This window comes from Tinamus guttatus, unplaced genomic scaffold, assembly GCF_059628265.1.
Source record: "Tinamus guttatus ecotype Peru unplaced genomic scaffold, ASM5962826v1 Tinamus_guttatus_pri_ptg000650l, whole genome shotgun sequence".
Taxonomy (NCBI): Eukaryota; Metazoa; Chordata; class Aves; order Tinamiformes; family Tinamidae; genus Tinamus; species Tinamus guttatus.
In genome coordinates this window covers 894,061-914,283 of record NW_028289184.1, presented here as the reverse complement: position 1 = coordinate 914,283, position 20,223 = coordinate 894,061, and the positions used below count along the sequence as shown (strand labels likewise).

The following is a 20,223-nucleotide window of genomic DNA, read 5'->3' as shown; positions in this document are numbered from 1 at the left end:
GGGCTGCATGTTGGAGCCGGCACACATGCAAATGGAAACCGTTTGTTTTGGCTGTCTCTCTCCTCCTGAACATCAACTAAACAAGGGGAAACAGCACAACTCTTCCATCCTGGCCTACGGCCCAGGAGGTGGATTTTCCCCTTTCACTGCTCTTCCCTCTTAAGAGTCTGTCTGTTTGAAAATGCCCCAAGCAAGCTTAGGGTAGGGGGAACCCTCTGCTTTCTTCTCCACACTTGGCTCATGAAGCTGAGGGCAAAAGAGCCAGAAATCACCACTTCCCTGCAAAGTGCGGTACTGTGCAGGATGGTGCCAGTGGATCCCAGTTCCCAGGGATGAATGGACACATGTTTGGATCCCGCATGCCTGCACCAAGAAGCACCATGTGGCCTAGGCAGGAGGCAGAGGGGCAATGTGCACAGCTGCCTCTGCATCTGCAAGAGCTCTGCAGATGGGCCTGGGATCTGCTCACATCCTTCATGGGAGCTCTGTTCCCGGCATTTCTCTTATTCCCACCCTTTTCACACCAACAAAACCACCATGTATGTGCCTAATCAAGCCTACATTTGGGAAAGCTGCAGGAAATTCAGTAAGGCTCCCGTTTCCTGTAAAGAACCTCTGGAGCTTCTCTGTGCAAGGCCCATATGCAACGCATGGCAGCTCTCATCGCCATTTTGTCCTTTCTTTAATGCACGACATGGGTTCAGTGCCCAGAGTCTCAGCTGCCATGAAGGGTGCTGCTATCGAGGTGCTGCCTTGGCCACTGCTGAGGTCTGTCTCTTGATAGCAGTGTGTGCTCTGGACTCTTCACCTGTACAGCAGAGCTTTAGAGACAAGGGGATAGGTTCCTCAGGTGCCTGAAGATGCAAAGAAGTACCCAGAAGGATCCTGACGAGCGCCTGAGGAATTGGCACTGCTTTAGAAGTGCTTGTCCTTCAGGTACAGCACCTTTGAGACACTGATCCTGTGCCTTGGGCCACATGGAGCAGGAGCTTTGGGAGTCTCTGTGGGCTCTTTCTGCCAACTGGCAACTCAGCCCAGGATGCTGCTGAGAACTGGGACACCAGATTTAACGAGTTTCCTGCCAAGGATCTTTTTGCCCTTGATGCTGTTAAAATGGAATGTGGAACACCTTGAGGGCAACTTTGCTACTAGCATCAGCATCACTGCCTTTCCAGGGTGCAAAGTGGAGGAGAGGTGACAGAAAGGGGAAGCCAGGCAGCCCGGTTAGGATCAGAGGACTGTCGCAGTGCGGCAGGAAAGCTGTTGGAGGCTGTTCCTACACTCCACCCAGGAACGCCCTTGGGAACCCAGGTCCCAAGGGCTTTGTATTGAGTCTATATGGGACAGGCAATGCTACGGGATGCTTGGCTCACGCTGCTGTAGACAAGCAGCACTGGAAAAGGTATACTGAAACCACCAGCTTTGGTGACACTTTGCCCAGAGTCAAGAGTGACAAAGGCCAAGCCTAGGTTTTGCTGAGCTGATCTAGACACAGACACCACCCTTAAGCAGCAGAACCAGAGTAACCACAAAAGCTCAAGGTTTTAATGATGCCTCTGTCTTCAGGCTCTCTGGAGGAATGGGAAAAGCTGGACTGGTCTCAGCATCATGGCCATGTCCCTCTCACCTTTGCCTGGCTTGGAACTCCCCGGCTGCTGGGACCCTGGTGAAATGGCATTCTTGACTTGCTGGAGGGAGGCTACTACACACTCCTAGGAGAAGGCAGGCAGCAGAATCCAATATCCAGCCAGATGTGACTCCAAGGTGGCCAGTATAAAAGCGCTTACAAAGGCTCCTGCCTCTTTCTTAGGAAAAGTCAGAACCAGCCACCCCAAAGACATACAGGTGACGGAGAGCTCTCTCCTGTGGCAAGGGTTGCACTGGGGAGCAGGCTCGCTTGGAGCCAGCGTGGTCCCTTCTAGATGGCCCATGGGAGTCTTCAGTGTGTGTAGCTGGGCTGGGGGCAGAGAGGGCTCACACAGCAAGAGAAAGGACACTCCACTCTTGCTTTGCAAATGCCTGCAAGATTTCACCCAAGAGCCTGCAAGATTACACACAGTAGATCCTTACTTGGGCAGACTCACTGTCTTGCAAGGAGCCAGCACAGAGGCCATGGCCAGGCATGACCTTGCAAGGGCCAGAAGGGGAAGGAGCTGAGAAAACCTGCAAGAGCAGAGGAAAGGAGGCCAGGCAAAGTCTGTGTCTCCCATGCAGCATTCACTGCACACCAGCAACATGATGCCTGCGGTTCTCTGCTTTGTGCCCTCAGCGCACTGCTCTTGGCTGAACGGGGGATGTCATGGTGGGAGCCCCATCACCCAAGTGTCCTGTCAGGCTACACGGCACTGGGGTCACCCCTTGTCTTCCCAACAGACACAGCGAGCAGCAGGCAGGGCGAGCAAGGGGGAACCTCTAGCTCCCTTGGGCAACAGAAAGCCCTTGTTGTGAGCTGAACTACTGTGCATGGATTCAGTCAGCGCTCTCCCTCCCCACGGCATTGGGAAGATGCTACCTGCCACCCCAGGAGCAGCAGCACGTTGGGCCTTCAACCCCGCTCCATCTCCCACAAAACAGGTCTGCTGCACACAAGAAGGGTGGGCAGGAAGTAAGCTCTGCTTAACTGTTCTGGCTAATAACAGTTAACTGCAACACATCTCTTTACATTCCCAGAGCACTATATAAACACTGGCTGATTAATTGCATGGCTCCCAGGGAGCTGGGTAAATCCAGCAGCTCCTTCCAGCAGAGTAGACGTGGATGCTCCTGACGGAAAGAGCTGCTCTCAGTGCAGGACTCCTCACTACGCAGCGGTCCCCAGCCAGAGCTGAGGGCCTTGGGGCTCTTGTGGTCTGTGCATGTCTGTAAGCCAGAGCAGAGATCCAAACTCAGCATCTGCAGCTTTCCCGCTCCTCCATAGAGTGCAGCAGTGCCTGCAGCCTGTGCAGCCGTGTTGCTCCAGGTGTAGTACATGCCCACAGGCCCAGCAGCTCCTGGCTGCCCAGAGAGACAGGGCAAACAGAGGGCAGTGGCACCCAGGCTGGGAATGGAAGCTCAGATGCATCCAGTGGCTTTGCCAGGGCTGAGCAGCAGCTAGTGACCCACTTGCTTGCCCTTCTCTCACAAAGCCAGACCACACCGTTACATGCTTTGGATGTCTAAAACGGTAGGACAGACCTTTGAGCGGGGAACCTCTTAGGAAACACTAGAAGAGATTGATTTTGTCCTGACAAATATCACTTGCTCCTTCTTCTCCACATTTATTCATTTCGAGGGTTGGTTACAACCAACTCTACTCTGCTACAAACTGAGCTAGCCACAAGAGCAGGAGTTTCTCCTGGCCGATTTAGGTTATCCCGTGTCTCTCCTGACCTATCCCATACCATATGTGGTTCTGGTCCTGGTCGGTCCTGTGCTGGTGTCTGGTTCTCCTGGCCGACTGCTTGACTGTGCCCTCTGTCAGCTCTATAAACCCTTCACAAGTGGGGACAGTCACTGGAATAATGTCAGTCACTTGGTTTGCTCTGTGTTTCACATCTCTTGTGGGAAATACCAGCTTACCCATCTCTAGTAAGGGAACAGGGACCATTTCTGCCTTAAGTTAGTGGCAGAGTCCTTGTATAAATGAAATCGGAAATGTTTTCCTTATGTAAGGAAAACTACTCAACTCTGTATAGAGATACCAGTGCAAGCTTTATGTACCCCAGCTGCTCCAGAGGGGCTGTGACAGCTTGTCTTCAAAAATCACCTAGAGTTGCCAATAGTCACCTTCAACTCAGACAGCTCACGAAGGACCTAGTGAAGGGCTGGATTCTGGCTAGCCAGCCACAGGTCCTAGTGTGTGACATCTGTTGTTGGCCTTGGTCTGAACAATGTGTGCCCTTCCCATTACATGAGCATGGGCTTTGCATCAAGCAAGAGTGTGCCGCTCCTGTCCCGACGCCCAGCACGAAACTGGTGAGGCTCTTCCCTTCTCTCTATGTCTGGCACTGTTCATCTTAAATCAACTGTGTAAGCATGGTCCATTTAAGGCTGGTCTGCAGTTGTGGTTGGACTAATGGTTGTGGGTAGATGTGCTAAAATTGAGGCAATCAGACATGAGGCTTCCTGGCATGAGCTGTCAAGGGAGGGTCAGAAAGGAATTGCTTTGCCCATTCCCATTCTGCTCCAGCTGAGGGTCAGCTTTGTCACCAAGCCCCTGTGGTCCCCCTGATCTCAGAGGCACCTTCCCTCATACCTGTGCATGCTCCCTTGCTCTTGCAGGTGCCTCAGGGGGAGTGGAACAACACGCTGTCTCGGGACAAAGACAGCGAGATCCCGTGCCGGCGCATGCGGAGCGGGAGCTACATCAAAGCCATGGGGGATGACGATAGTGAAGATTCAGAAACCAGCCCCAAACCATCCCCGAAAACTGCAGCTCGGAGGCAGAGTTACCTCAAGGCCACACAACAGTCCCTGAGTGAGCAGAGCACCACCCAAAGGTAACGCCGGGGCTCATGGGAGCTCAGCACGGGCTGCCCAGGGCGACCCCAGGAGCAGACCCAGGGGGTTGGCCAGCAGCAGCCACAGGGGGACCCAGCACGGGGCTCAGAGCCCAGCAGAGCTCCGCGCCAGCTCAGACAGCCGCGGGGCAGGCGCCAGATGATGTGGTAGAGGAATGGACCAGCACTCTGGCCCTGGTGACTCTGAAACAGCCCCGGTGCTAAAGAGCCTCTTCCAGGTTCCTGTTCCCTCAGCAGCAGGCAGTAAAGTCACAGAGCACTTCCTTGGTGAAACTGTGTGGATTTTCCCTAGCTAAGGACCTGCTCCTCCTAGGAAGCAGAGATGCCCCCCCAGTGATGCTGTTTAGACATGGAAGGTGCTCCGCAGCATGACTGAACGCAGCTGGTGCGCAGAGCACAGGCAGCTGGGACTTCGCGGCCTGCTTTGCTCTTTCACGTCCCCAAGAACTCCCGGGACCAGCCAGAAGGTGGTGCCTGATGGGCAGATTAGACTGAGTGGTGTCTTGCAACCAGGAGAGACAAGCTGAAAGGCCTAAGACCAGGTGTCCAGGGAGGAAGATTCAAGCTGGTTTGATGTAGATAGGAGGGGCAAAGGGTGCACAACAAATGTGTGTGCTGGGCAAGGGGCTGGGTTCTTGCAGCACAAGGTCCCTATGAAACCCGTGAATTGAGGGGATGTGCTGTACATAGCTGGTGAACACACACGCCAGCCACCTCGTCTCCTCGCTGCCTACCTGCTGCCTGGGAGAAGGTAGCGAGGGGCTATAACAGGTTGTGACTGAAACGGGGAGTGCTGGGGCTCAGGTGAGGGCGTGAAAGACAGCAGGAGGCAGGGGCAACTATAGGAGTGAACTGCTCATGATTCAGCAAATACATCCAGAGAGAAGCGAGGGAACAGCAGGCAATGTGGAATCCCTTCAGGGTGGCATCAGACTGCTGGTGAGATGCCTTTTTCAGATCAGAAGCAAAATTAACTGCAGGGAGCCCAGGAAATGATTGCTCTGAGTCCAGTCCTGTTTCCTGCTTTCACACACATTTGAGAGGAAGAAGAGTTGGATCCAAGGGTCCCTCATGTAAAATACTGAGAGCTTAGAGATGCCCGGATTGGGAGAGTCAGACCATTCCTGCCTGGGCTCATTGTCTGTTGAGATAACTTCCACCAGGGTGTGAATCTCTCCCTCCTCTAGCCTGCTGTGGATTCCGGACGGTGTTCACAGCCAGGCAGCTTTGAGCAAAGAGCTGGAGCAGCGCAGCTGGCAGAGAGGGCAGAGCCAGCGGCACCCCAGTTACGTGGGGAATGACCAGTTGTTCAGGGAATGATTCAGGAGTGCCCATCTCAGAGAGCTCACAGGCCTTAGGAAGAGATTCGCTGGAAGGAGTGATCTTGTTCTGGGAAATGGAGAATTCCTGTCAGCTCCTGCTCTCTAATCCTGTGAGCGAAGCCAAATGCCCCAGTTTGCTTGTCCTCTGGGCCTCAGCTGTAGAGTGGCGAGGTCTTTGCACTGGGCATGTGCCGAGCATTTCCAGCGCTGTACCTGGCACAGGACGGATCCCGGCAGTCCCATGCCAGAGCGTGAGCTCGGCTGCCATCTGCCGACCACCCCCCAGCTTCCTTCCTCCCTCGCATCCCTCTCTGGATGATGTGGCTGGTTTGGGGGTCCCCCTCAGGCTCTCACACTGGTGGGACAGGCAGCCCGCACAGGGCTGGCGGGGAAGCACCGGCAGCTCCATCTACAGTCCTTGCTGCGCAGGTGCTCACCGCAGCGCTGCACAACCAGCACATGAAACCAGCTCCCCTCAGCAGGCGCTGCAAACCTCATCCCCATCTCCACCAGCTGAGAGACACTGGATCTGTAGCTCAAGACAGGTGGGACTTCCAAGAGAAAGAGCACTGCAGTCTTGCCCAGGTGCAGAGGAGTGAGACAGGATCCCCGGGCACCACTGGGTCCTACCCCCCGACAGGATCTCTGCCCTTTCAGGCAAAGCTGTATCCTGTTTTCTGGCTCCATTTCCCCGCAGCCAGGCCATGAAGCTAAAGCACTGGGTGTAGTCCAGCAGGCAAGAGTGTGAAGCCTGCCCCGGACACTGCCTGCCCCAGCACGTGCCTGGCTGGCACCATGAGGCGCTCATGGATGAGACCCTCTCAAGCGAAGGGGAGTGACACACTCAAAGGATAGTCCATGGTCCACGGCATGAAGTGGCCCCTTGCTGGGTGGTCAGGCTCAGCACCAGGTCTCCTGGGGACCAGGTGTCTCCTCCATCGAAGAGGTTGCTCCCCGCTCTTGGGATAGTGGTCTTCATGGCCCAGAAGACACAGGAAGTGCCACAGCACCCCAGCTGCGCTGTCCTCAGCACCCCAGCCCGGCCATCTCTGCTGCAGGCCATGGTGCTCTGCAGATCTGTGGCTCTCGCTGGCCATGCTCTGGCTGAGCAGGGGGGACACAACCCCGCTCCTGGGAACAGCTGCCATGCTGCCATTGCATGGCATTGTCACCACCAGTGACCGGACGGGCTGCTCAAGCTGGGGGAGGATGCGGAGGCAAGGGGAGTCCCCCCAGCACATAGACCAGCCCAGGCTGATGAAGGACAGACATCCTGCACCCCATGACATTTCCAAACAAAGAGGGACTGTTCACCCCCAACAGTGCTCTGTTAGCACTCAACTCCCAAGGGAGGTCCCCAGCAGCTAACCCAGCCTGGCATGGCTAAACATGTTACCTACCCTGCATGCAGCATGCCCAGGAACTCAGGCAGGGTGTGTGCTCAAGGTGGCAGGTTGTCCCACACACCCCTGACCTGTGACGAAGGCTCCCTCAGCCACACACAGAGTGTCGTAGTGGCACTGAGTCCCATCCACCCCATGGCTCTCCCATCCTTCCTGCATCCTGCCCGGCTCTCAGCAGAGGACAGAGCCGGGTCCGAGACTCTCCTCCTGCCATAGGGAGGCACCCAGGACAGTGTCTCCCCTGAGTCTGCAGAGAAACATGTTCAGAATATACTGAACCTCCCTGCTCCTGCAAAGCCACTGCTCAGCATCAGTTTCTCTTGACCCTCTTCCTGACAATCTCTTGTGTTTTTCTATACTACCACTACTACTACTACTGCTACTACTACTACTACTAATAATAATAATAATAATAAAGTCCTGTGGGTATTTTCAGATCAAATGTCCACAAAAATATAATTGAAAAGCCTTTTCCCATCCCACGTGCCACCCCTTCCAGCCAGTTTGAGTGGGGAAGATCTGGCACCTTTGAATTCAGCACCCAACATAAGCCTGTGCTGGAGTGGCCACGAGGGTTGGCACAGATGCTCTGTGCTCCCTGGGATTAGGCTGGACTAACTGGGCACCTGCAGTGCGTTCCTCACAGTGAGGTCCAAGGTCCTGTCCCTTCTCCTCCTCTTTTGCTCAACAAACCCTCCAACGGTATGCCAGATCAGAGTCCAAACCACGGGCTGGCAAGGTGGAAAAGTCCTTCCTTCTATTCCAGGAGCTCCCAAGAGGGCCAGGCCATGAAATCAATGCCCAACTTTGGCACTGACTCGTACCTTCCAGATGGTGCCATTGGACAGGGTGGTGTGGCCCAGCTGGCCCGTAGCATACAAATGCACAGCCCCAGTGCTGCCCGCGCTATGCACGTGCTTCCTCACTCCCTTCTCTCTCTCCTGGCAGGAGTCTGGACCGTCTGGACTCTGTCGAGATCCTCCTACCTCCAAAGTTCCCAACCTGGGAGGAAGAATACAACCAGATCTCCGACAGCGTCAATGAGTCCGCTTGCATCAGCCAGGTGAGATGCTGGAAAGCTGGACCCAGCAGCACCAGCGCAGCCAACCTCAAAAGATGAAGGGGGCTGGCTAAGGGGACACAGGAACATTTCTCTCCCCCTACAAAATAAGGCCCTGGCTGCACTCCAGTAGTGGGCAAGCTAGTCTCTGGCGGCTTTGCCAAAGCCACAGGGTCAGCTCCTTAATTCCGGTCCATATTGGACCCCTCTTGCTGTAGATTTTGCTTCCTCTCAGCTCTGCTGGTGCAGCGGAGGTCACCCTAGCCACGGTTACAGGTATCGCAGCCCTGCACAGACCTTCACAGGGATGGGTAAAGCTCAGGGCTGCTGAGAGCACAGGTCCTGTCTGCTTAATCTCAGCCCTGGGACAGGGACTGTTCCATGCGAAATCTCTGCCCATGGGAGTATCCGTGGCAGTGTGTGCACACACATCCCCTGCTCCGAGGTGCTCCAAAGCATCATCCCCACACACTGCCAGTGTCTAAAGAGCAAGGAAGGCAACACGAACCGATGCCTAAAGAGGTGGGCTGGATACCATGAACTAGAGCATAGAGGAGCTGTGAGATTTGTGCCCTGGTACCCCCATACGGATGCATGGGGCTCTGAGTCCACATTCCTCTCAGCCTGGCCTCTCCAGCTCCCACACGCAGGTTGGTTTCTCCTGTTGTTACTCCCGTTTGTGTGGTTGGAGCTGCTTGCGGAGAGCTCTGGGGAAGGGCACAGAGCATTGCTGTACTTGTTCCTTGTGGTCAGTCTCGTTCTTTGTACATCAGCAACAATGTGCTGGATGTTTCATTGCACAGAGAAAGAGGTAGGACCATCGTACTCTTGTGCTTTGCATGTAAACCTGTGTCTGAAGCCAGGCCTCCTCAAGAAGAGGGCGAGACAATAGACACACTGAATTTGCACTCTCCCCCAGCCCAAAGTTACCACCTAGCAGCTGAGCCCAAATAAAAACATCAGGAGGCTCCTGGAGACTAAGGGTCTAAGCTGCCTGCGATGTGCAAGGAGCTGCATAGTCAAACACCGCCTTCCAGATGTGGAGTACTAGCCCTGTAACGCAGGCAGTATGTTAGGTCAGGTACCTCCAGAACAAGGGCTCCAGCTGCAACCAGAGCAGGATTTAGAAGCCTCCATAGATGCTTCTGCTGATTCAGGACAGACCTACATCTACCTTGTGTCTTGCTCGGAGCTGTCCTTGGACACTGTGAGCGCTGGAGGCCGTTCCTCCCTTGCCCTCACTTTTGTGTGACCTCCAGCAAGGCAGACCCCCGAGTCCTAAACAGGAGCATCTTCAGCTCTGCAAGACAAGTCCACTCCACTTGGTTTTATGCCAAATAAGCTCCACCTTGCAAACTTCTGGAAATCTGGAGTTCTGCTGTGCATGTCAGCATCTGCCTTTTACAACAAGGGAACTAGTAACTTGACAGATGATCCACTGACCCCAATATCATATATCCACACTTTGAGCTGCCCCTCTCTGTGAAGGGGCATGAAGCAGGCCCCACACCCAAGCCCCGTCACCTTAAGTACATTTGGAACCTGGGTTCTTCTTAAGATGGATAATTTTGGGCAGCTCATGTAGTGACAACTTCACAGGATGGATGTGCTCTGCAGAACTTGGATGGCAGGAACTGACTGGAGAGGAAGAAAAGGGATTTCGCCCCACAGGCACCACAGTGTCTGTCAAGCATCTCTTGTAATGCCAAGTGCTCTGGCTTTTCTGTGGAGAGAAGGGAGTATCACTCCCATGTGGCTTCTTCCTGGACTGCTGAGAGGGGAGGTAGCAGCGAGCTGGCCAGCCCAACACCCAGCAGGGCTAGGTGAAATTTCCTGCAGTGCAGCACTCCAGATGCCCCTCCACTCTTCAGGTGTCACGGGTAGCCTGTGGGGATCCACCGCTTCTTCTGGACACGCCACTGAGCTCCTGCGGTGCCGCAGGGAGGGAGCTGAGGTGCTGGCCAGATCAGCGCTGGGAGCTCAACTGGGTCCGAGTGGGAGCCACAGCAGCCCTTGTCCCACAAGCACGGACACCCTGCACGTGCCCAGGGGTGTTGCAGCACTGTGTTCCCTCTGTCAGAGTCCAAGTGTGCCCTGTGTATCTATCCGGTTCCATACGGTGCATACAACAGGCTGAATGCACCAGCACCTGCTCTGAGCTCCGGAGGCGTCCCGTGGGGCTGTGCCGTGCCGTGTCTGTGCCGCTGTCCAAGGAGCCTGCGTGCTGCCAGGCCGCACCAGCACTTCGCTTGGCGTCTTGCGAGTTCAGAAGTTTGTACTGAGCTGTCAGCAGTCGTGGCCACCAAGAAAGGGCCGTCTGCACCCATCGTCCTCAGTCCCTGTGCAGTGGCTGTGTGTGTGAGGGGCTCCCCTGTTCTTGGCCTTTAACCTTCTGCAACTCTTTCTTCCAGATCTTTGGACCCCCCTCACTTATCCCTCAGATATTTACCCATGGAGAGCAGGTACCGTCCCGCTGGTGTTTCCCTCTTCTTCCTCACAGAGCTTTCTTGGGTAACCCCCGGAGCCCTGCCTGGGGTGCGCAGGCAGGCGGGGGGCTCAGCCTTCACCCAGGAGCCACGGGGAAGAACAGCAGGAAGGTCTCCAACCCGAGGCATCCTAGGCAGCCAGAGAGCTGGAATTGCCCCATTCCTGGGAGGGGGTTAGGGAGCATCAGCTTGGGGTGGAAACCAATGAGCTTTTTGAGCTAAACCTTGTGGCCACTGGAAAAAGGCTGTAGACACCAACACCAGGCATACTGCTCTTGAGGCCTAAGAACGGGCCAGGAGAGATGGCAGTGGGCAATGGGTCCAATCTCAGCATCTGTATTTCCGAACGCTCTGTTCTAGGCTGGCTGGAGAGCCTCTCCTGAGCTGAAGTTGCATGAGCTGCTGCCACCAGAGAGCAGGGCGGCATGGTGGGGAGGGAGAACTTGGGGTAGCAGCAAAGCAGGCCACAGAGCTGCTCTTGCTCAGGACACACCATGCTTTGACCCAGCACCAGCTGGTCCCTCAGGCTGGACTGGGCTGGGTTGAATTCCTGAGAGCAACAACGCAGCACAGGTCCAGGTAGCCCTGGGCTAAGCGTGCCCCCCTACCCAGGAGGTGACCTGACGGGGTCCTGTGCATGGGCTCTGGGCTCCAGCAGGAATGGGGAGACCTCTCAGAGGTTGAGCAGGGTCCAAAGCTCCCTTCCATCAAAGACAGGAGAGCTTCACAGCAGTGTGGTGGTGTCTCCTGCTCCACAAGCAGGATCTTGCCTTGGAGGAGGTCCCGTTCCACCCTTCCTCGTGGCAGGGAAACCAGAAGTGCTGCTCTGCAGCCAGCATGCGCCGTGGCACCGCACCGTCCTGCCGACTGAGCGCCAAAACCCACTCACAGATAGCAGCAGCCCTGGAGAGCTCCAGGAGGAGGGAGGCCCATTCCCAAGGGGAAGGAGAAGGGAAGGGGCCTGGCCCCACACAGGGGGTGACTGGCGCTGTCCCTCTTCCCGTGCAGGCAGGAGAGCCAGAGCTGGGCGAGCAGTACGAGGCCGTGTGCGACTCTACGTACAGCGAGGCCGAATCAGCCGCCGTGGAGGTGCTGGACCTGCCGCTGCCCAGCTACTTCCGCTCCCGGAGCCACAGCTACCTCCGCGCCATCCAGGCCGGCTGCTCGCAGGAGGAGGACACGGGCTCCGTGCGCTCCATCTCCCCGCCGCCCGCCGGCAGCCTCAGCGGCAGCAGGACCCTGCCCAGCAGCAGCAGTGAGTGCCTGCGCGGGCGCACCGGGTCGGGACCGAGGGGCACGCGGCCGGCGGAGCCACGCGGATGGGGCCGCTGGATGGAGGCGGATTGCCTGGAAGGTGCTGAACGTGCACGGGGCTGTCCTCGCGCATCTGCAGGAGGTACCTCCAGCCACAGATGTCCAGGAATTTTGTGGCTGCGTAGGGAGATCCTGTTGTCTCTGTGCTTATTCTGCACTGGCAGAGGAGGGCATCGGTGTGCGCGGGCGGGACGGGTGCTTCTGCCTCTCCAGATGCAGGGGCTGAAATGGCAGACAGCATCTGGCCTGCACAGTTAATGCAGCCTGCAGGAGGCCAGGAGAGCTGTCTCTTGGCCCAGGCAAGCCAAGACTGGGTCTCAGGGACATCCTCCTTACCCCGTTGGGGACTCCGGCCGGATGGGGAGCACTGACTGCTGTCTCTGCCAGCTGGGCTGGGGTCCTGTGGGGCTGATGGTGCGGGGGGAATCTTGCATGGGCAGTCTGCCCTGCTGCTAGCCTTGGTGAGCGCCCAAGCAGCCATGGAGACAGCTACGCATTGCCACCTTCCTCCTCCTCTTCCTTCTCTCAACCAGAAATCAAAGTGTCATTGCCGAAGTCCGGGCTACACCTGGCAGGTTTGACCTCTCTGCAAAATCCTTGGCAACAAAAGTGGGTACCAGGGGCCCTGCATCATTTCCCCAGCCAGGGTCCGAGCTTATCTCGATCTCTGTAGGACAAAAGACATCTGTCCCTGTGCTCAGTGACGGGGGAGTCACAAGGCATCGGGGTTCACCATGAACTCTGCTGCAGCCTCCCCCAAAATGCAGGACACCCAGAACCAGGCCTGGGGGGACCAGATATGGGGGGTACAAGGCTGACAGGGTGAGTCTGCCCCCTCCAGACTCTCAGCAGAGCTAGCAGAGGCTCTGAGCTGCTGGGGCCAGCAGTCCGAGCAGGGTCTGCTGAGACTTCCTCCGAGCTGAGCACTAGAGGAGCAGGCAGGACTCCAAGGGGAAGCGTACCTGGGCGCTGGACCAAGGCCCAGGTGCTGCCGTGCCAATGGGGGCCTCATCAAGAGGAGCCCTTGCATTAGTGCCTTAGTGCCTTAGCCCAGCTCTGTGCAGAGACAGAGCAGTGACATGTGCTGGGCTCACAGTTCTCTCGCTGCAGTCCCTTCCCTCCCCTGAGGCCAGAGCTGAAAAGGTAACGGGACAGAGGGCAGCATCACCGGAGCTGCACCCAGCCCTGGGGCTGCCCCTCCATTGCAGCTGCCTGGAATGAGCCTTCCTTGGAAGTGTGCTGCGGCTGAGACACGGGGAGCTTGTCCCTTGGCAGGCCTGGCACCAGCTCCTTCCTGCCTTGGAGACCTGCTGAATCACAGCTGCCACACAGATGCCCGTGATGCAGCTCTTAGTGTTTGCCCTTCTCCCGTCAGGGGCATTTGGACCACAGGCCCTGATCCAAACAGCTCTGACACAGGCTAAATCCGAAGGCACCAGCGATCCCCTGTGAGCCCCAGCACCCTGCAGCTTCATGCACTGCTATCCCCGAGCCATTAACAACGTCACAGGCCCTGCCTGCCTCTGCTGACGCTGCATGGGGGCATTTTGCATCCCACACAGGCCTTTCTCTTCCAATTACTAATTCCAGCGCTGGACAAAAGCCTGGCCTCTCCCTCGGCTATGAGTCAGGAGTGACTCCGTGCCCCGGAGAACGGGAGAGGCCGAAGGCAGCCTCCTCCCGTGGGTGTTTGGATGTTTCGGATCAGCTGGGCGGGCGCTGCCACGAGGCAGTTCCCGGCCTCACGGCAGAGCAGCCTCTTGGCCCAACAGGACACAGGCGCGGGGGCTCCTGCTGCTCAGCCCTCTCGTCTCCAAAAGCCCCATGAAGGACAGAGCTGCTCGCCCTGGGCATCAGGAAAGCCAGTGAGGGAAGGAAGGCTTTTCCATCTCATCCCCAAAGAGCCGGTGCTGGCTCCCCAGCCCTGGGGGCAGCATGGCCCTGGCCCAGAGGCCGTCTTGGTGCAGCTGGGCTCCAAACGGGTTTACAGAAGCGCTGCGGTTCCCCAGCCACTGAGTAAGACCAAGGTCCACCGAGGATTCCTCCAAGCAGGTGAATAAGAAAAACAATCTGCATCTGCAGCAGTGGCTCAAATACTCCCCGGGGGTCTGTGCCTCTCCTGGAAAATGCGTGTGAGGGCTGCAGGATGTGGGTTGCTCTGGAAGTGCTTCCTCCAGTCATGAGTCCCAAAGCTCCGAGCAGAGCCCGCAGGTTCTGATGAGCGAAGCTGTGTTGCCAGCGCGGCCTTTTCAGCAGGCATCAGAGCCTCAGGGGTACAGGGAGCTGGGAGCAGGGAGCAGGAAGCAGAGAGCTGGGAACCAGGAGCTGGGAGCTCCTCTTCAAGTCTCTTCAAGTTCTTGCTTCAACTCACTAAATCTGCATCACTTTTGCATTGCTTTCTTCCAAGCACCCTGCATCCCTTTCAGCTTCCTGCGTCCCCGCAGAGAGGCCCAGCCACGCCGCAGGGCAGGGCGCAAGGCTGAGGGCTCCCCCCAGTCCTTACCGCAGTGGCGAGGACGGCGGCCTTCGGCCCCAGTCCCCTGCACTGAGCTTGTGGCTTCTCAGCGCAATAAACCCTGCATTTTGCTTGTGGCTTCTCAGTGCATAAACCCTGCATGTTGCTTTGACCACAGCAAATTGCCCTGTCTCTGGCAGAATGGAGATGGTGTGCCAAAAGGAGGCTGTTTGACTCCCAGGTTTGGGAACTCCACTTGGAAAAGGTGATTCTGTGGCACTCAGACATGACCATGCCTGGATAAGGTGCCCGGCAGACACCAGAGCGGGCAGGTGGAGCAGGAGTCTGGGGTCTTGCCAGGGTTGTGTGGTATCACTAGCGAACAGGGACAAACAGCAAGTCCTGTCACCCGCAGTGACACTGGGGCCAGCAGGAGAGGTTGCTCTTGGTGAGAACAGGACCCTGGCACCAATCCGCAGAGCTGTGGGGGGAATCTGAGACCCGTGTCCCTCTGGGTGAAGCTGCCAGCATGTGCAGGCCCCTGTTCTGGACCTGCTCCTGGCAGGAGCCAGGCAGGAGCCGAGCGTACAGACAGCAGGAACGGGAAGCGGGAGCGATGGTAACCGTCACACCTTCCATGAGCTGCCCTCCTCCAGGCCTTGCTGCCCGCGGGGACATGCCCAGGCCCCCACATCGCCCCTGCCCTGGTTCTGCGGGCCAGCGCAGTGCTCACAGAGCAAGTGCGAACGGCCTGTGCTCCGGATGATCCCTGTGGAAGATGCCAGGATGAGGCAGGGCCTTGGAAGGGACCCTCTGCAGCACAGGGTTGCTCGCCCTGTCCAGCCCCCTCACTCACCCTGGCCTCCTCCTGCTCTTCCCCACGCATCCACCTCGCTCCCCACAAAGCCACCTCGCTCCTGCCGCTGCTCAGTGCCGCTGTGTGCCTAGGCCAGCGCCAGGGACAGCAGCCAGCGCGGCACCGCGCTAGGCGCTCAGGGCCGCCGCACGGCACCCCGGCGCGGCACTGCGCTCCCGTGCTCGCCCCGAGCATCCTCCATCGCCGCGCTGGCTGTCGGGCTGTGGCAGGGAGCAGATTTGATGGGGAGGGAAGGGGGAGCGGAGAGGAGCATCTGTGTTTGTGTGCGCAAAGCGGGAGACATATGCGGACGGCAGTCACACCTTTAATCAGCCACCTGGTCTCAGCGCCTCTCACAGACGCCTGGGAGCGTCGCTGGGGCTTTAATTGTCGCTTTGGTACCGTGTTTGTACTGTACAGCGGGAGCCTCCCGAGGCTCCGCCTGCTGCTTCTCAGCTCCTCCGCATTAACAGAGACAAGCACAGAGAAGCGGGGGCAGCAGGTCGGGTGGGCTTCGGCCACAGGCCTAAGGGTCGTTCCTCATCCCGTTCCCCCTTCCCACAGACACTGTACTGCATCCATGCAGCAGGCCGGGGGGACTGCTCAGGCCCTGTCGTGCTCACTGAGAGGAGGCCTGGGCCTCTTGTCTGTATGGAATTATCCTGAAGAGGCAGCAACAGCAGTAACGACAGGCCTGATGCAGAAAATTTCTTGTCTTTGAGGAAGCCATTGGCAGGGAGCGGTTCGAATATGAAGCTAAGCAGTGTCGTGGGATTCGGTGAGCAGCTGAGGACACACTCAAGCGCGTTCTCATGGAGAGCAGCGAGTTCTGGGGTCCACACAGGCAAGGAGAGGCTGGAGGGCATCACACCTCCGGTCAGCCGCGAGGCTCCAGGTCCTCCCAATGATTTGCCTGTTCGCTTGCACATTACGAGGCCATTAGCTCCCGTTTGACAGCCAGCAAGACAGATGATGAGCTGCCTTGCTCAGCCTTAAACAAAGCTTTGTGCCTTGCAAAGCAGGAGATGCAAAGTCCTGGCGCAACCCATTCATCTCACTGCCGGGCTCTGCTGACAGCCGCTCCGCGTTAACAAAGGGCTTCCCAGCCCCAGTTCCTTATTCTTAGAAGCATCACCGGGAATTGCTTGCTTAATAGTCTGCGTAAGGACAGAATGCCGTGCTGAAAGAGCCCTGAAATACTTGATGTCCAGGAGAAAAATAAGAAGGAACGCAGGGAGGTGAGCAAAGCACAGCAAAAGCAGGTGTGAGTCCGCAGCGGGGAGATACCAGCCCAGCCTCTCCAGTGACAACAGGAAGAACTCAGAGCCATCCAGTTCCTTCTCGAGCTCTCCCTGCTCCTCCAGACACCTCCTGGTAACATGGCCCTTGCTCAGATGGGAGCAGCCTACCCCAGGGTTTAACAGTCTGTTCCCAGCAGGCCCAGGTGCCCACGGGATAAGGATCTTGGGCAAATGTCTTTCCCAGAGGCCAGGCAAGGCAGCTCTTGTTCCTGCTCCTGGACTGGGCCCTGCCTCTGGCAACCTGTCCTTCAAGTGGGCTGCTCTGCCCAAAGGCTGTCACTAAGGGATCTTCCAGTTCTCCAGTTGTTGCTGCCCCCCGTGACGGCAGCAGTGGCAGAGGAGGAGCTGCAAGCCCTGAGCTCATCCCGGCAAGGGAACTGCAGCACCCAAAGCAGAAACAGCTCGAGCAAGATCAGTCCTTCCAGCAAGCCCAGCCTCCGTCCCAGTCAGCGCCCGGCAGGAGGCTCGTGCAGCCGCCCACACTCCTGTAAGCAGCTTCCAGAGCTGCTCACACTTTGACCCCGCCACGGGCCTGAGCTTTGCCAAGCCCCAGCCGGGTTTCCAGAGCACCCCACAGGACACACACTGCCCCGGGGCAGCAGCAAACAGCCGGGTCTTCTGCCCTCAGCCTGCTTTTTGTGTCTTCTTTAAATCCTTACTATTATTATTACTCTCCAGCTTACGAGAGAAGGGCATGTATATCCTTCAGGTTGTGATTACCTGTGTCCATGTCTGAAGGCCAAGTCTGCTCCTTGCACCTTTCAGCTGGCCACGCCAGGGTCTGCCCAGGTCCAGATCACAGTATTCCCTGCTCAATGGGGAAAATCCAGTCTGAACACTAAGGAACAAAAACCAACCCAACAGGCAGGACACACTGTTAAGGCCGAGCAGCACCGCGGCCCCCTTGCTAATCGTATCAACCAGGCCTGACCCCATGCAGCCTTTGAAGGCAGAGACTGTTGTCGCTCCCTTCAGATTTTCTCCTTCTTTTTGACCTAGATTTCAGGTTCCAGAAATAGCTTTCTGTGACATACCAGTAGGAAAGGGATTAGGGAGTGTGTGCGTACGTGTGTGTGTGCCCGAGAGCGCAGATATTTGTGTTCCATGATCTATCCATGTGTCCACGGGACACAAAGAAATCTGTGACTGCTGCTCCATACTTGCGTGCACGTTTTCCCACTCTAATCCTTTGTTATTAGGGAAACTCCACTTCCAAGCTCTGGGCTCCAGGCAGCGCTCCCTTTTCCCCAGGCACCCTGTAACACTGTTTTCAGTGTTTCTGTCTGCTCAAAAATCCCAAAAACAACAACAAAAAATCCCTGTCTTCTGTACGAGCAAAGCCAAGCCCTCCTCGCTGACAGCTTTCAGCTCGACTCTGGGCAGAACCCAGTGCAGCAGCCTTGTCTCTTGGTGCCTGCTGAACATCCCTGTCCTCCCAGCATCTTGGAGACGTCCTGCAACAGGGTTGGACCCTGCGGAAACGTGTCGCTTGCTGGGATCCTGCTGTAAAGGGCAGGTGTGCCAGGCCGTGGGGCTACCCGTGGACACAGGAGAGACAGAGGGGCTGTCGCAGAGACGACCTTAATACTGGGAAGTGAGCGTGGCTCCAAGATCCTGGACAACTGGCTGCGTTCTCCCAGCAGGGGCCAGCTACAAAGAAGTAGAAGGAAAAGCAGCCGCCAGCATTACCCTTTGATAATGCGGTTAGAAAGCCAAGCCCTTCTTGTCGCTTGCTTTTATCAGCAATGCCGGCCCCAAGGAGAGTCAGCAGCACTGTCATTGTTTGAGGGAAGGAGAAACCAAAGCACCAGGAGATGCCTCAGCTTGCTCAGAGTCGCCTGGGAGAGGAACAGCACAAAATCCAAGCGTCAGTTCCAGCCAGGAGGCTGGAGAGCCATGGGTCCCATTCAGCCAGATGCGTAGGCTGTCTTGGGAAGCTGGGGCTCCCACCGTGCTACGGCACACTAACGCCGTCGTCTCTCCATGCCAAGCGGGTGAGCACGGCGCTGGCTTCACGCCAGGCAATCGCAGATGTCCTCTTTGTATCCCTCCTCCTGCTCGTGGCGCTTGCACCTCTCCACATCCCCATCCTTGGCCAGCCTGCACGGGGGCAGGCCATGGCTGGACACAGCCCTGTGTCCTGGCTTGGACCAGAGCGCCAGGACACGTGTCCACGTGCGCCAGGACAAGGGTATGAGGCCCATTGTAGCGAGCTCTCCCACCCAGAGCCCAGCACTCACACACTCCCAGGCATGAATGCAGACGGGGATTTCTTTGTGTGCGTTTCTGTTGCTCTCTTCCCCGCCCTGCTGCTGTGTTGTTGCTTCCTCTCCTGTCTCCATACTTTTCCGCTGCCTTTTTTTTTTTTTTTTTTCCCCACCTGGTGATCCACTACAGAAGTATCCTCGAGGATGCAGGAAGGGATCAGATTTGTACAGTGTCACTCGGCCTCTGCATGGTGACGAACCCTCAGTCAAGTCTCTGCTCCCAGATCCATGTCCATGTTGCAGACAGGAAGCCACTGACCTGCCTGTTCCCTCATTTCCTTCAACAGACCGCAGAGCGGAGCCACCCAGACCTGCAGGCCCAGGTTTCCACTGCCTGGGGCTGTGTCTGGTTGCTGAACAAGCTCTTCTTTCGGCCTTGCTCTCCCGCTCTGGTTTTTGAGAGCAGAACCAGCACATCCACACAAATTGCACCGCTGAAAGCTGAGAGTGAGCGATGTCCCAGCCCTACCTGCCCCGAGCAGACGTTTGAGCCGAGCACGGTGTGTCACCAAGGCACTTGCTCTGATTTCTCCTTTCTCCAGAACCACACCATCTCTGCCCTTGCCCCGCAGGACTTGCCCCCCTCCACCCTTGCAACCTGAGCAACCCTCACCCAGCTCTGAACTTCTCAAGTGTTGGAGCAACAGGGTAAGTCCTGACTTAGCTGGGAGCAGATCGGGGTGAGGAGGAACCGGACGGATGGTTCCCAGTGAGGGACAGTTCAGTTCTGCACCAGGGCGCCGGGCTTGCCTTGCTTGTGATCGGGCAGACTCTTCCTCCCCTACACACATCCAGACGAACTTATTTCTATCTCAGGGAATCTAATAGGAGGCCCTGAACTTGGCCACCAAGGTCAGTGACAGCGCCAAGCCAGATGAACCTCGATTCTCTTTTCCCATGCCTATCACAACGGAGCCCACTGGCAAATTCATGATCACATGGAAACATCTACCTCCGGGCTGTTTTCTTTTCCATTTATTCGTCTCTCCATTTGGAGAGGGAATTTCCTCCTAGATTAACACTTCTCTCCTATTAGCCCTGTGTCACTAAGCCCATGGGCAAGTGCTCTTGGACCTGGATGTGACCCTAAGAAGAGGGTCCTAGAAGGCAGTGCAGGCTGAAGACACTGCATGCAGCCAACACGTTGCCCACGAAGGCATCACACAACAGTCCGCGGAAAATGGACCCATCTTCTGTGCTGAAGCAGGAGCCCATGGGGACATGAACAACCTGAGAATGGGGGACGAGAAGTGTCTCCAC

The 20,223-nt window shown here is 56.9% G+C and overlaps 1 protein-coding gene across 4 annotated transcripts in view; it reads left to right on the top strand.

The window, feature by feature from the left end:
• The window catches only part of DLGAP4 (DLG associated protein 4), a 139,829-nt gene that overhangs the window by 83,200 nt on the left and 36,406 nt on the right, over positions 1–20,223 (top strand). For 3 of the 4 annotated variants that reach the window (XM_010225621.2, XM_088536051.1, XM_088536053.1), the window contains 4 exons: positions 4,261–4,478; positions 8,173–8,287; positions 10,696–10,746; positions 11,779–12,025. In XM_010225621.2, the coding sequence (XP_010223923.2) occupies positions 4,261–4,478; positions 8,173–8,287; positions 10,696–10,746; positions 11,779–12,025 (631 nt within the window). The remainder of the gene's footprint in view (positions 1–4,260; positions 4,479–8,172; positions 8,288–10,695; positions 10,747–11,778; positions 12,026–20,223) is intronic. The other variant, XM_088536052.1, reaches the window with a different exon arrangement.